Here is a 12,033-nt window from a genome sequence, read left to right on the forward strand (position 1 = left end):
TGTTTTCAAAAAATAATAATAATCCTTGGGCAGAACTGAATTCAAATAAATGACTTCATAGGGCAACTTCTTTGAGTCATTCCTCATTAGGGATCCTTAATCTAACTGAGCATTTGCTATATAAATGCAATGTACTGTTTTCTTCCTTACTTGTTTGTTTTATTTATATCCTGCCTTTCATATTGCAATTCATGAAGAAAAGATCCTCCCATTTTCTCCTGCAACAACAACCCTGCAAAGTAGATTGGGCTGAGAGTGACTGGCAGGAAAAGTGGAATAAAGTTTACATAGTTTGCCTTAGATGGATTAAGCACTAAAAAACCATTTTCTGTGCTATAAACTATCGAGTTATGTTACAGATTTAAAACTAATTGTAAGATGGGTGAGTTCCATAATGCCCTTGCATAATAATACTAGAGACCGAGACTAGTTTTTAAGTAATTAAACAAGTTTACTGCAAGTTTACATGGAGTCACAGCAAGTGTTCTTTTATTTGTAGCAGACAAGCACGATTTTGTGATTTAACCAAACCATTGAATTTACTCCTTGTATTTTTTCCTTTTTTGGAAAAGTGGTATCTATCAATAACTCCTAAGAAAGAACAGGTATTCCAGCTTCATAACACTAAACTACCTTGCATTATTAAAGCAACTGTCACACAAACCAGGGCTGAGGCGGGATATCAGCTGAGTTGTTCCTGGATGACAGGTGATGGCAGCAAGAACTATATAGGTCTTACCCCACAGCAGGAGAAGAATAACAGTAACAATATAACAGAGCTGAAAATGATGTTGAAGGTCTTCTAGTCTAAGACCTGCTCAAGCAGGTGATTCTGTAGCATTCCAGAAAAGTGGCTGTCCAATCTCTTATAAACCACCAGTGATGGAGAACCCACAACTTCTAGAGGCAAGCTGTTCTACTGACTAATTTTTTTCTCACTGTCAGGAAATTTCTCCTTAGTTCTAGTTTAAGACTTCTAGCTTTCTAACCTGGTAGCTGAATGCTTCCATTCCCTCTTTCAGGAATTTTAGGTGGCTAAATATCACCACTTGGCCTTTTCTTTTATATACAGCTATCGAGTATATTGTATGCTTGGAGATGGAGAGCTATCTGAAGGCTCAGTTTGGGAAGCAATGGCCTTTGCTGGATTCTACAAACTGGATAATTTGACTGCTATTCTTGATATTAACCGGTTGGGACAAAGTGATCCTGCTCCATTGCAGCATAATGTAGAAACCTACCAGAAACGTTGTGAATCCTTTGGGTACGTGTTCTTATAATATTTTAATGCACTGTATTTGTTTTAAATCTGTATTTGGGCTGATAATTAAATGCAGCTTAATGAATAAGAGAATGATCTTGGAAATAAAATGAAATAAATGCTGATAAGATTCTTAAATATTAGTCTTTTATGTTGAATCTGAAAGGTATGGTAAGGATGGTATTTGACCTGACTGTCTCAATTGTTGACAGTCATGTCTTCCTGTTGCGTTTTACAATATTGGCACATTTAGAAAACAAAATTTATTTTTTGTGTGCTGGGTCATGTGCACCCAGAACAGCTCCATTGCTCCTGCTTTGTTTTGTATCCTCTAGATACTTTATAAGTGAAGGAATTGAAAAAAAGATTGGTTTTTCTCTTTCCAATGTACAATGACTTTGTTTGTTGATTGTTATGTAACAAGACAACAACAAATCAATACCCTTCATCCATGAATGCCAAGGTAATCTAAGGCCTTTGATATGTCTCAAACGATTCTTTGGAATTTGATTATTTTGAATATCTCACAACAATCCCATCAAAGAGAAATCCTCATATATGTTCCATATGGATAAATATGTATATTTACATCTTTATACTTCATAGACCATGTGTATTGGTGTCATACTTCAAAGTGTTTCTTTGGCTAGCTGGCATTATTTCTGAAAAGCTAATTGATTTGTTTGCCTTCTAGCTGGCACGCAATCATTGTTGATGGGCACAGTGTGGAGGAGCTGTGCAAAGCTTTTGGTCAGACAAAACACCAGCCAACTGCGATTATTGCCAAGACCTTCAAAGGCAAAGGAATAACAGGTAATTCCAAGCCCCAGGCTCCTCAGAACAGCTGCAACCACTATTTAAGGATTACATTTTTGTTTGATTTAATAAGTTAATTATAAGTAATTCCATAAATTCTTGTGTGTTTAGAGCACTTTGTAAATCTTATGTTGTAATATTTAACATTTTTTTGTGGATTACAATTTTCACCATAGGGCAGATAAGGGTCTTAAGCGGTATATTTAGGTTCAAGGTAAATGTGGGATTTAAATCAGGAATTTATATTTTTTAACTTAGTTTTAAATTGGTCTAAGTTGTTTCTCTCCAATGAAAAGAGTTCAATCAACCAAACAAGAAAGAGGCAGTTTCCTTCTGTAATTCCTACAAGTATGAGGGTTTGCCTATAGTATATCTGTACAGGTAGACCTCACTTTATGGCCGTTCGCTTAACAATACTTTGAATTAACGGTGACCTTCAAAAAAATGTTATGACTTAAATTTGAACTTATGATCATCACCCCACCACCATGGTCATGTGATTGTAATTTGGGTGCTTGGCAGCCAGCTTGCATTTACCACTGGTTTAATGTCCTGCAGTCGCATGATCACAAATTGTTACTTTTTTACAGTATTTTGGGGGGAAAGCGGTAAAAGCTGCCACTTGATTAAACTGAATTTACGCTTAGAATCAACTTACAACCAGGATGACTTGACTTATTACTATAGTATACATTTTCATCAAATTGGGTCTAGTCACTGATTTAACTTATGATGGCAACAACTTAGAATGGAAATTATGATCCCAATTGTGATCATAAGTCAATGACTAACTCTAATAGCCCAGATTTGATTGAGATGATCTTATTATACAATTTTAAAACTAAATATTAATACATGAATCATCTTTCGGAATGGGTTATTTTAATGAAGTTAAAGTGCCAGAGTTTTTTGCTTTGATTCCAGAGTGTTTTTTTATTCAAATCTTTGTTGCAGCTGCATATTGTAAGGACAGTAAAAATGTATAGGCTGGTATTGGAACATTTTAACTGAATACTCAACATTTTTATTTTCCATTGAAACTTAGCTGTAGTTGAACCTGTACATTGATACCTTTTATTACAGCTATCGTGCTAGCAACATGAAATCGCCACAATGCTTGAATATCAGTCTTTCTCACCCATTTCTTGGAGTAAACAAAAGTAGAGTAAATATTATTGGACAATATTTTCATTAGAAATGCTAGAATATGCTGCAAAATGACAAGAATTTTACTATTACTATACTATATTATTTATTGTTATTTATTTAAAAGATGAATAAAATTACAATTTAGAATCAATCAGAGGATGAGGAAAAGAGAACAATTAACTAGCATACGGAAATGACTTCCATATTCCCATGCACCAGGAGAATGATGATTGAAAAAACTCTATCTATCTATCTATCTATCTATCTATCTATCTATCTATCTATCTATCTATCTATCTATCTATCTATCTATCTTAGGTATTGCTTAACTTTCACAATTTGTACCATAACGAAAAGACAGAAAGCAAGCAAGAGACGGTTGCTGGTGAGAGCTGTCTGCTCATATCTTACTTGTGAGCTTCCTTGCTGAAACTGGTTGGTCTTTTGGTGTTCTTCAATAGTCTTAGGCCCTCTCAAAAATATGCAAATAAAGCTTAAGATGTTTGTCATTTTTCAGGAACAAACGTGGCCACTTTTTCACGCTTCTGAAAGGAGAAAAACATTCCAGTATTTAGATCCTTTTACAGTGAGAACTCAACCTGCCTCAAAGAAATCTTTCCTGCTTGCACATGAATTTGATTGAAGAATTTGAAGAATTCTTGCCTGCCTATTCAATTCTTTACTTACCAAATTTCTAGAATGTCATTTGTTCTGTTAAGATTAGGGATATGTTGACTAAATTGATTACTATAGCCCACCCATGTTCATGGAGTCAAGACTTGCAGGAAATAAAAATGATGGGATGAGCTGTAGTAACCCATTACATAAAGAATATATTTTGAGGTATAGGAGAATGACAAAGTGAATTTGGGATTGGAGAATGAATGGTTTATCTGGCAGCAAAGCATTTCAATTACAAGAATGAAGTGGCTATGGCACAAAATGGCTCAAAATATGTATAATAATTCTACAGGGGTTGAAGATAAGGAAAACTGGCATGGCAAACCTCTTCCGAAAGACATGGCTGAGCAAATCATTGAGGAGATCATTGGCAAAATCCAGAACAAGAAAAAGCTTTCTCCAATGCTTCCACAAGACGATGCACCAGTTGTTAATATTAAAAATATCAAGATGCCCTCTCCACCAAACTACAAGATAGGAAATAAGGTACTATGATTTTTTTTCAATTATTAATAATAATAATACATATTCAGGAGAGCAAAAAGGCCTTTTTTGTTCCAGTGACTGCATGGTTTATGGAGGTAGATTATGAGAATAAATGGTGTTCATTCAGTAGTTTATAATCTTGTAAAATAGTCTGGAGTGGTTTTAGAAGCCAATCCCCAGGAGTTGCCATTGTAACTGATTTTTTTTTATAGTAGTATTACCTATCCAGAATAGTGAGAGCTACTCTGATAGGCCCAAGTAAGATTTTTTAAAAAAACCACAGAATTTTCTTTATAATTACTCTTTTATTAAATGGCCAGTCCAGAATTCAAGAAGATGGCCCTTGCAAGATAACCCAAATGGAAAACTCATAGATATCAGAAACAATGAGTTGCAGAGTATGCTTAGGATAATTAAGTGAGGTCTTCTCTGAGCAATACTTCTGTAAAAGCTTCTGAAAAATGTCCAAATCATCCATGAATAAATTTAATGAGAACTTCATACAAGAGGTTAATGAAATACCATCCCAAATGTTAATCAAAGTGGAGACGTGTAAAGATTGGGAAGGCCTTATCCTAATAAAATTCAAATGCTAAGCAGTAATCTAAGCGGTAGTAGGAGTCTTATTGTGGTTGATAAAATAATACGTGCCTCAATAGTTTCCATCACTTGTTAGTGTTGATTTGAGGTCCCCAGCATGATGTGTTCAAGAGCTCTCTGGCTCCTCACATAGGGCTCATAGACATGCTTTGAAAATCAGCATGAAGGTGGCTGCAATCCATTGCTTTGTTTGGATATGTGCCAGCTGTCCACAAAAGAATAAAGGTTAGAAATAATAGAAAATCTCTGCAGGAGAGAGAGTTTACTAGATGGGCGGCTGCAACATTGATATAAATTGGTACTTTATAATTGAGTGTGTCTCCTTTCTGTATTATATCAGTGACATGGATCAGCCACTTAAAGCAGATTAGACCTGCTTCAATTTTTTTATCAGTGCTTTCATGAAATAGTGTGCTGCCTAAAAGCAGAATAACATGCCTCATTGAGCCATGCATCTAATTAGAGGCATAGAAATAATTTTATGAAAATAATATCAAAAGGATATGAAATTTTCAAAAAAAAAATGTAGATATTGCCTAGATCTGCTAGAATAAATTTGGGGTCATCAAACAATAAATGTTTGAAATGTTGCTAAGTTTAGTGCTTCAGAAACCTGTCGTAGACCTTCCTATTCTACAACATTAAAAAAATTACTAAGAGATTTTTCTAAACTGTTCAGGGGAATAGTGATTGTTTAAATTTTTTAACGCTAAAATATTTTATTTCCAAGAATTGTGGAGTATTTTTAAATGATGCATCTTGGTTCACTTCACAGTTTGCAACCCGCAAAGCTTATGGCGTGGCTCTTGCAAAACTGGGCCAAGCCTGTAACCGTGTGGTTGCTTTGGATGGAGACACCAAGAATTCTACTTTCTCTGAGCTGTTCAAAAAGGAACATCCCAGCCGTTTCATTGAATGTTACATTGCTGAACAAAACATGGTATGTTCTTGTTGTGCATACAGTTTGTGATATGTACAAAATAAATTGATTTGTTAGTGCTGACCACCATTATTACTATATCCTTGTCATGATATGGGGAACGGCTATTGTTTTTACTTTTATATTGGGTTTTAATTGTTTGTAAGCCACTTAGAGTCATTGAAAGTGAGAGGGCAGCCATATAAAATCTTTAAATATTTTTTTTAATTATGCCCTTTCAAAAAAAACCTGGAATTCAGAGGTTCAGTATAGCAAAAAGTAATGAACTTGATTTAAAGTCCGAATAGATGGGTCACATATTTCCTAATACTACAGTTCTCACATTCTCCCCGTCATATCTTCTGTTTCCCTTCCATCCTTTTTTATAGCATGTTTCCCTTCCCTCAAGCCTTGTTTACTTCTTTAGCGATACCCAGATTGCATGGAACTTGAGCTGGTGTTTTGTTGTTCAGCACTACATTTATTTCAACAAACAAATGAGCATCTTACAATCTTACGTAAACAAGATTAAAATAGGAAAAACAGCTTTGGTTGTATACACAAGCATGGACATGAGCATGAAGTTTCCCTTCTCCAAACTTTAACGATGTCTGATAGTGATGAGAAGGAAATGAAATATGGAAGGAGAAGATCATAGCTAAGCTGGGTTCTGCAAGTTATAGCTGCTGAATAGCAATAGCTAGCAACAGCCTTTGAACAGATATTTCAGTTTAATTTAATCTAACCCCCCTTTTCCTCCAGAAGCTCAAGGCAATGTATAGAGAACCCTCTCCTTCACTTTTTCCTCACAGCAACAACAATTCTGAGACATCAATCAGAGCAGGAACACCTCTTTTGTAGTCCAGAATAATGAAATATTACTTTCTATTAATTCATTGTATAGGTCACTGAATATTGTGCTAGAGATTGATGAATTTCTCAAAGCCAAAGGATCCATCATTTCCTTCTGCTCCTCTGTTGCACACCAATTTCATTATTCAAAAGTGTTTGTAGTTAAATTGTTTCCATTACATTTACCATACTTATTTTTGAAACGTTAGGCTATCTTTCAGGGTCAGAATAATTCCCAAGTGGCTTAAGCAAGGATTTCAGTCTTTCTTAGGCCACAGAACCTGTTAGTTCTGATATAGAAGCAAAGCACTGATGATAGAAAATTGGCAATAAAACAAAAAATTTTCAATAAATGCAAAATTAGCACCTTCATTGTACCATAATTGAATTTAAATTTCATAATTACATAGGAGGTTAAGACTTTAATCAAACAAATCAGTGTTCCCTGACGAGGGATGTGATTGCTTTTCCTTGGAAAAAGTTAATTATTTAGAGCAACTGATGTTCTTAGAAGTGGAGATCATCTTTATTTAGCCTATTTCTACATTAGTTTTTGGTTGCTGCATATAAAGAGAAACTTCTCTCACAGAACTCAGTTTGAAACCTTCTGTTTATAGCTAACTGAAAATGTTTTTATTAGCAGAAAATCCCACCATAATATTAAATCCACGTCTGATGTTGTTTCTACATTGTTTTCATCCTACATTCTTTTTTCTCCTTTCCCTTTCTTTTTATATTGCGTAGTGGTTGTCAGTTTTTTTCAGTAAGGTACTTCAAAGGTATGATGAAATGAATCACAATAAACAAGTGTGTTTTACAATATGTTTTTCCAAAGCCTCTCCCCCTCCCCTCCCCCAGTTACAAGTGAAAACCCAGAATAGAATAGTAAGTCCCATTTAGGGGAAAGTATGATAACATTGATAAGTCTTCAGATGGGATCTGACAAAGAATCCGTAGGAATGGACTCACTGTAGAAAAAGCCATCTCTCTTGTATTAATTAGTTTAACAGTCGTGAAAAGCAATATGAAATGGCTCTTCTCTCTTCTTAATTTTAATCATAAAAATGTTAAATTGGTGCAGAAGATACGGCGTTTCAGGGTCAACTCCCCACTCATCCATAAAGCATCTCATCCTGTGCCTCAACCTAATCTAACCTAAACTATCTAATGGGGCCTGCAGATTTGCCATAAGAATGACATAGCTAAGGAGAAACAGCCTGCAGACTTGTCCATGTTTGCTAAGGGAAGAGCAGGACATCGACATAACTGTTTTGAAGACTGAGCATTTCTCAAAATATATCAAGTGCCGGATGAATTTAGTTCTTTTCCTTCCCCATTTTGTAGGTGAGCGTTGCAGTTGGCTGTGCTTCTCGTGACAGAAACATTGTCTTTGCTAGTACCTTTGCCACATTTTTCACCAGGGCTTATGATCAGATACGTATGGCAGCCATTTCCGAGAGCAACATTAATCTTTGTGGATCTCACTGTGGTGTATCCATTGGTAAGTATCTTACTCCTCCCCTCCTCCCAATCTGTTCATAGTCCTTCAAGGCATTGAGAGTTATTGCACATTTATATACCTATTACTAAAAAGTGAATACACTTGAGGGCATCTTGGTAAACATGCCAAACCCAGTTTGGTGGAATCTGACACTGACTTTCAAGAGGGAGGGACTCTTTCCCAACTCGAGTCCTTGGTATGCAAGAAGAGGCCCAGCAGGAATCCTCCATAAACCTTCACAGGATATTCTAATAGTTGTGTGAGTGTGCCTTAGTCATGGTAACTAGGAAAAGTTGCCTTATATAAAAAGTAAATACCCCAGTCAGTATGATGCCAAAACCCCAAACACGGATCCATCTCCATTGTCCAAAGGCCAACTCGGCTCAACAGAAGGTTTGTGATTATCACTGTTATTCTTTTGTGGTGGGTCCCAAGCAGATCGTGCATGTTGCAGGGTCTATTTCTACAGAACATCTACATCTGTGAGAGACTCTGGCTTTTACATTAGCCATCCTGAATAACTATCTGGATGCTTGGCTCTTTTCTTTTCTTTTTTTTTCTTTTCCTTCCTTCCTTCCTTCCTTCCTTCCTTCCTTCCTTCCTTCCTTCCTTCCTTCCTTCCTTCCTTCCTTCCTTCCTTCCTTCCTTCCTTCCTTCCTTTCTTTCTTTCTTTCTTTCTTTCTCCCCCCCTTAATTTAGGGACAGTGCAAAGTAGCAGCACACTGCGTGCTTCCCCTCCTTCTGCTGCATCTTAAGATTATATCTGTATATGAAGGACTTCTACTTTATGGAAGAAAGACTTGCAAAATTGACTGAAGTTCTTTTAAATGACACCTTTTAGACCTTCTTCCCCATAAGCCATCCATGCATGAATTATGAACCGTATGCTGGAGTTTGTAATTGTACTGAAAATGTTCCAGCTAGTGTTGATACCACTGTTTAGTTTCTGACAGTTTTACCATTGCTTTAATATGTGTATCCAACAAAAGTGAAACGGCAAAATGAAATTTTAAAAACAGCTTTTCCTTTTATGTTGTTTAGGTAATATCATTTTGTTGTATTTGACAAAGTCAGTCGGCCAACCAGTTTCAGCCTCATCTCCAAATAATTTTGAATAGTACAGCTCCTCCTTAGCTTATGCAAAGTATTGAGTACTGAAATGGTTTCAACATTAACAACTAGTTATATTTTTCTCCATAGAAAATCATATTTATTTCAGAAAGGCAATCTCAAACTTCAAAGCTAAGAAAAACCTGTCTTTTCCATATTAAACTCTCCAGATGCAGAAGAATTGTAGAGTTTTCTGCAATAGACAGCTTTGACTTTCCATTTCACTGAACCATTCGTTTTTCATATTAATTTTTAATGAATATAGAAGGTGGCGCTTGCTTTAAACTTGTATGGCACCTTAAAGAAGCAAGTAATCTTAATAAGTAGTTTAATCAAGCGGAAACTGGAAAAATACATTGCCAAGATTTTTTCTTAATTTCTTCAACAACAACCAAATCAGAGAGTAATTTTTGAAAATGGTCTTCCTGGAGGAAGTTGGCATATGAAGAGACTGTATCATCTCTTGCTATGTATATAACAGTACATCCCTGTTGATTTTAATTTTTGTTGATTTGAGAGCCAGTTTTGTTTAAAATATAGGATATGTCAATTTTGCTTTGATTTTGATGCTCCCTATAAATGATCTCTGGGATGCTATGATAGACTTCTAAATTCTTCATTCCAATTATGTTTATTTTATTCTGTGCTTGTGTGCATGATGTTTATATACACCCTAGTTCTTATTTCCTTTTTTTTCACCACTGCTTGCTTTATTACTGCTACCTTATTCTTGATTTTTCTTTTTTAACCCAGGTTTTCTTTCTTTTTAGTTTACCTCTATCTTCTTTCTTTGCTATTTAGAGGGGTCCAAGTTTAAGGACAAGATGAAAGGTAGTCCGTGAGTGTGTTATATTTATTTTGGATAATTTTGTTTTTGTTTTGTTTTAAGAAGTACACAAAAAAGGCATTTGTTCAATTTTATGGTTACATCTTCTTCGACCTTTCTCTTTCTAGGTGAAGATGGGCCTTCACAGATGGGACTGGAAGATCTTTCTCTGTTCCGAGCCATTCCTAATTCCACTGTATTTTATCCTAGTGATGCTGTAGCCACTGAAAAGGCAGTAGAATTGGCTGCAAATAGAAAGGTCAGGAACTCTTCTTTTCTTTTCTTTAAGGAAGATGTGAGCAACCTTTTGTTAAATTTCATTTCCAGCCAGTATTGCCAAAACTGGAGGTGCTGGGAGTTGTAGTCAGCAACTTTTGGAGGGGCCCTAGCTTCCCTACCCTTTTCAAGCATCTTGCTTAAAATTCTTTAAGCAGTATGTAAAATTGGATTTAATTGGATTGAAAAGAAAGCTAACTCTGACAAAATATCAGTCGAACATCTTCTTGAAGGTTAAAAGAGTTCAGCCTTCTAGGTGCCAATTACTGGGAATCAATCACAATTTAATTGGGGAACATTTGCTACTATTGTTTTCATTTCCTGGAAACATTAATCACAGAGAGAACAGAACAGAGTCATGCCTTTGGCTCACTCATGCAAGAACAACCAGGATCTAATAAAATAATTATGCAGTTCCTCTGTATAAGCTTAACTTCATATTTCCCCCTCCTCCTCCTCCTCCTCTTTCTAATGCAGCTTTTGTTCCTTTGGAAGCAATCCATTTCCTCCTCCTGATTCATTGTAATTAACCTGGAAGTTTTCTGTTAAACAGAGAAATTATTTTATGATATGTCATACTTAGCACTAGACAATTTAAAGTTTCTTCAAGAATTTGGGCGGTTCCACGTTTTGGCATCGATCAACTGAAAAAAGTCCTCTACTTGTTGTAGTATGTAAAAAGAGAAGTTGGTGAAAGGATGGAGAAGGCAAAGAGCTTATTCTCTCCTATCTGGTTAAGCTGAGATGGGATCCCCTGAATGTAATTCTTGGGTGAATAAAGCTATGGTCCGTTATGCTCGTGCCCTTAATGAAATAAACAAGGTCTTTTGAAAAGGATAGCATAAAAACCTAAGATTTTCCCTTTTTTCGTTTATATCTCCTCATTTGGGGACAACTCTTTTAAGTAATAGTAGCTGTTTTTCTGCCATAGCAACAGTTAACCCCACCTTGATACGTTTTTTGTAAATTACGTAAGATCTCTTGAAGTGGCTGCCCAGATTTCCTTGAAGAGTATACTCAGGGTAGTGAGTGTTTATGTTTGAGTTCAGTATGATAAGCCTGGAGATCGTCCGAATTTAAATTCTCTATCTGTATTTGAAGAGTTCAGATAGTCCTCGACTTACAACAGGTCATTTAGTGACCAAAGTTGCAACGGCACTGAAAAAAAGTGCCGTATGACTGTTTTTCACACTTACGTCCATTGCAGCAACATCCGTTGTCACGTGATCAAAATTCAGGTGCTTGGCAAGTGGTTCATGTTGATGACCCTTGTAGTGTCCCGAGGTCACGTGAACCCCCTTTGTGACCTTCTGACAAGCAAAGTCAATGGGGAAACCAGATTCAGTTAACAACCATGTAACTTAACTAATTGAACAGCTGCAAATCTTTTATTATAGCAACATAAATTTTGGGCTCAATTTTGGGTCATAAGTTGAGGACTACCTGTACATGAGTCTTTTCTGAAAATGAATTTTCCTATGGATTGAGAGAAGAGTATTACAACTAAGAAACAGACAATGAAAAATCATGAATGTATCCCCATTTTAATTAGCTTG

General features: G+C 35.9%; 1 protein-coding gene across 1 annotated transcript in view; it reads left to right on the plus strand.

The window, feature by feature from the left end:
- Positions 1-12,033, plus strand: part of TKT (transketolase) — a 31,510-nt gene that overhangs the window by 16,010 nt on the left and 3,467 nt on the right. Inside the window, exons 5-10 of the mRNA XM_026723903.2 lie at positions 1,073-1,264; positions 1,956-2,074; positions 4,200-4,393; positions 5,769-5,933; positions 8,109-8,265; positions 10,330-10,460. Coding sequence (XP_026579688.1) covers positions 1,073-1,264; positions 1,956-2,074; positions 4,200-4,393; positions 5,769-5,933; positions 8,109-8,265; positions 10,330-10,460 — 958 coding nt within the window. The remainder of the gene's footprint in view (positions 1-1,072; positions 1,265-1,955; positions 2,075-4,199; positions 4,394-5,768; positions 5,934-8,108; positions 8,266-10,329; positions 10,461-12,033) is intronic.

The sequence above is a fragment of the Pseudonaja textilis genome, chromosome 2 (assembly GCF_049901715.1).
Source record: "Pseudonaja textilis isolate UNSWEBS1 chromosome 2, rPseTex1.2, whole genome shotgun sequence".
NCBI lineage: Eukaryota > Metazoa > Chordata > Lepidosauria > Squamata > Elapidae > Pseudonaja > Pseudonaja textilis.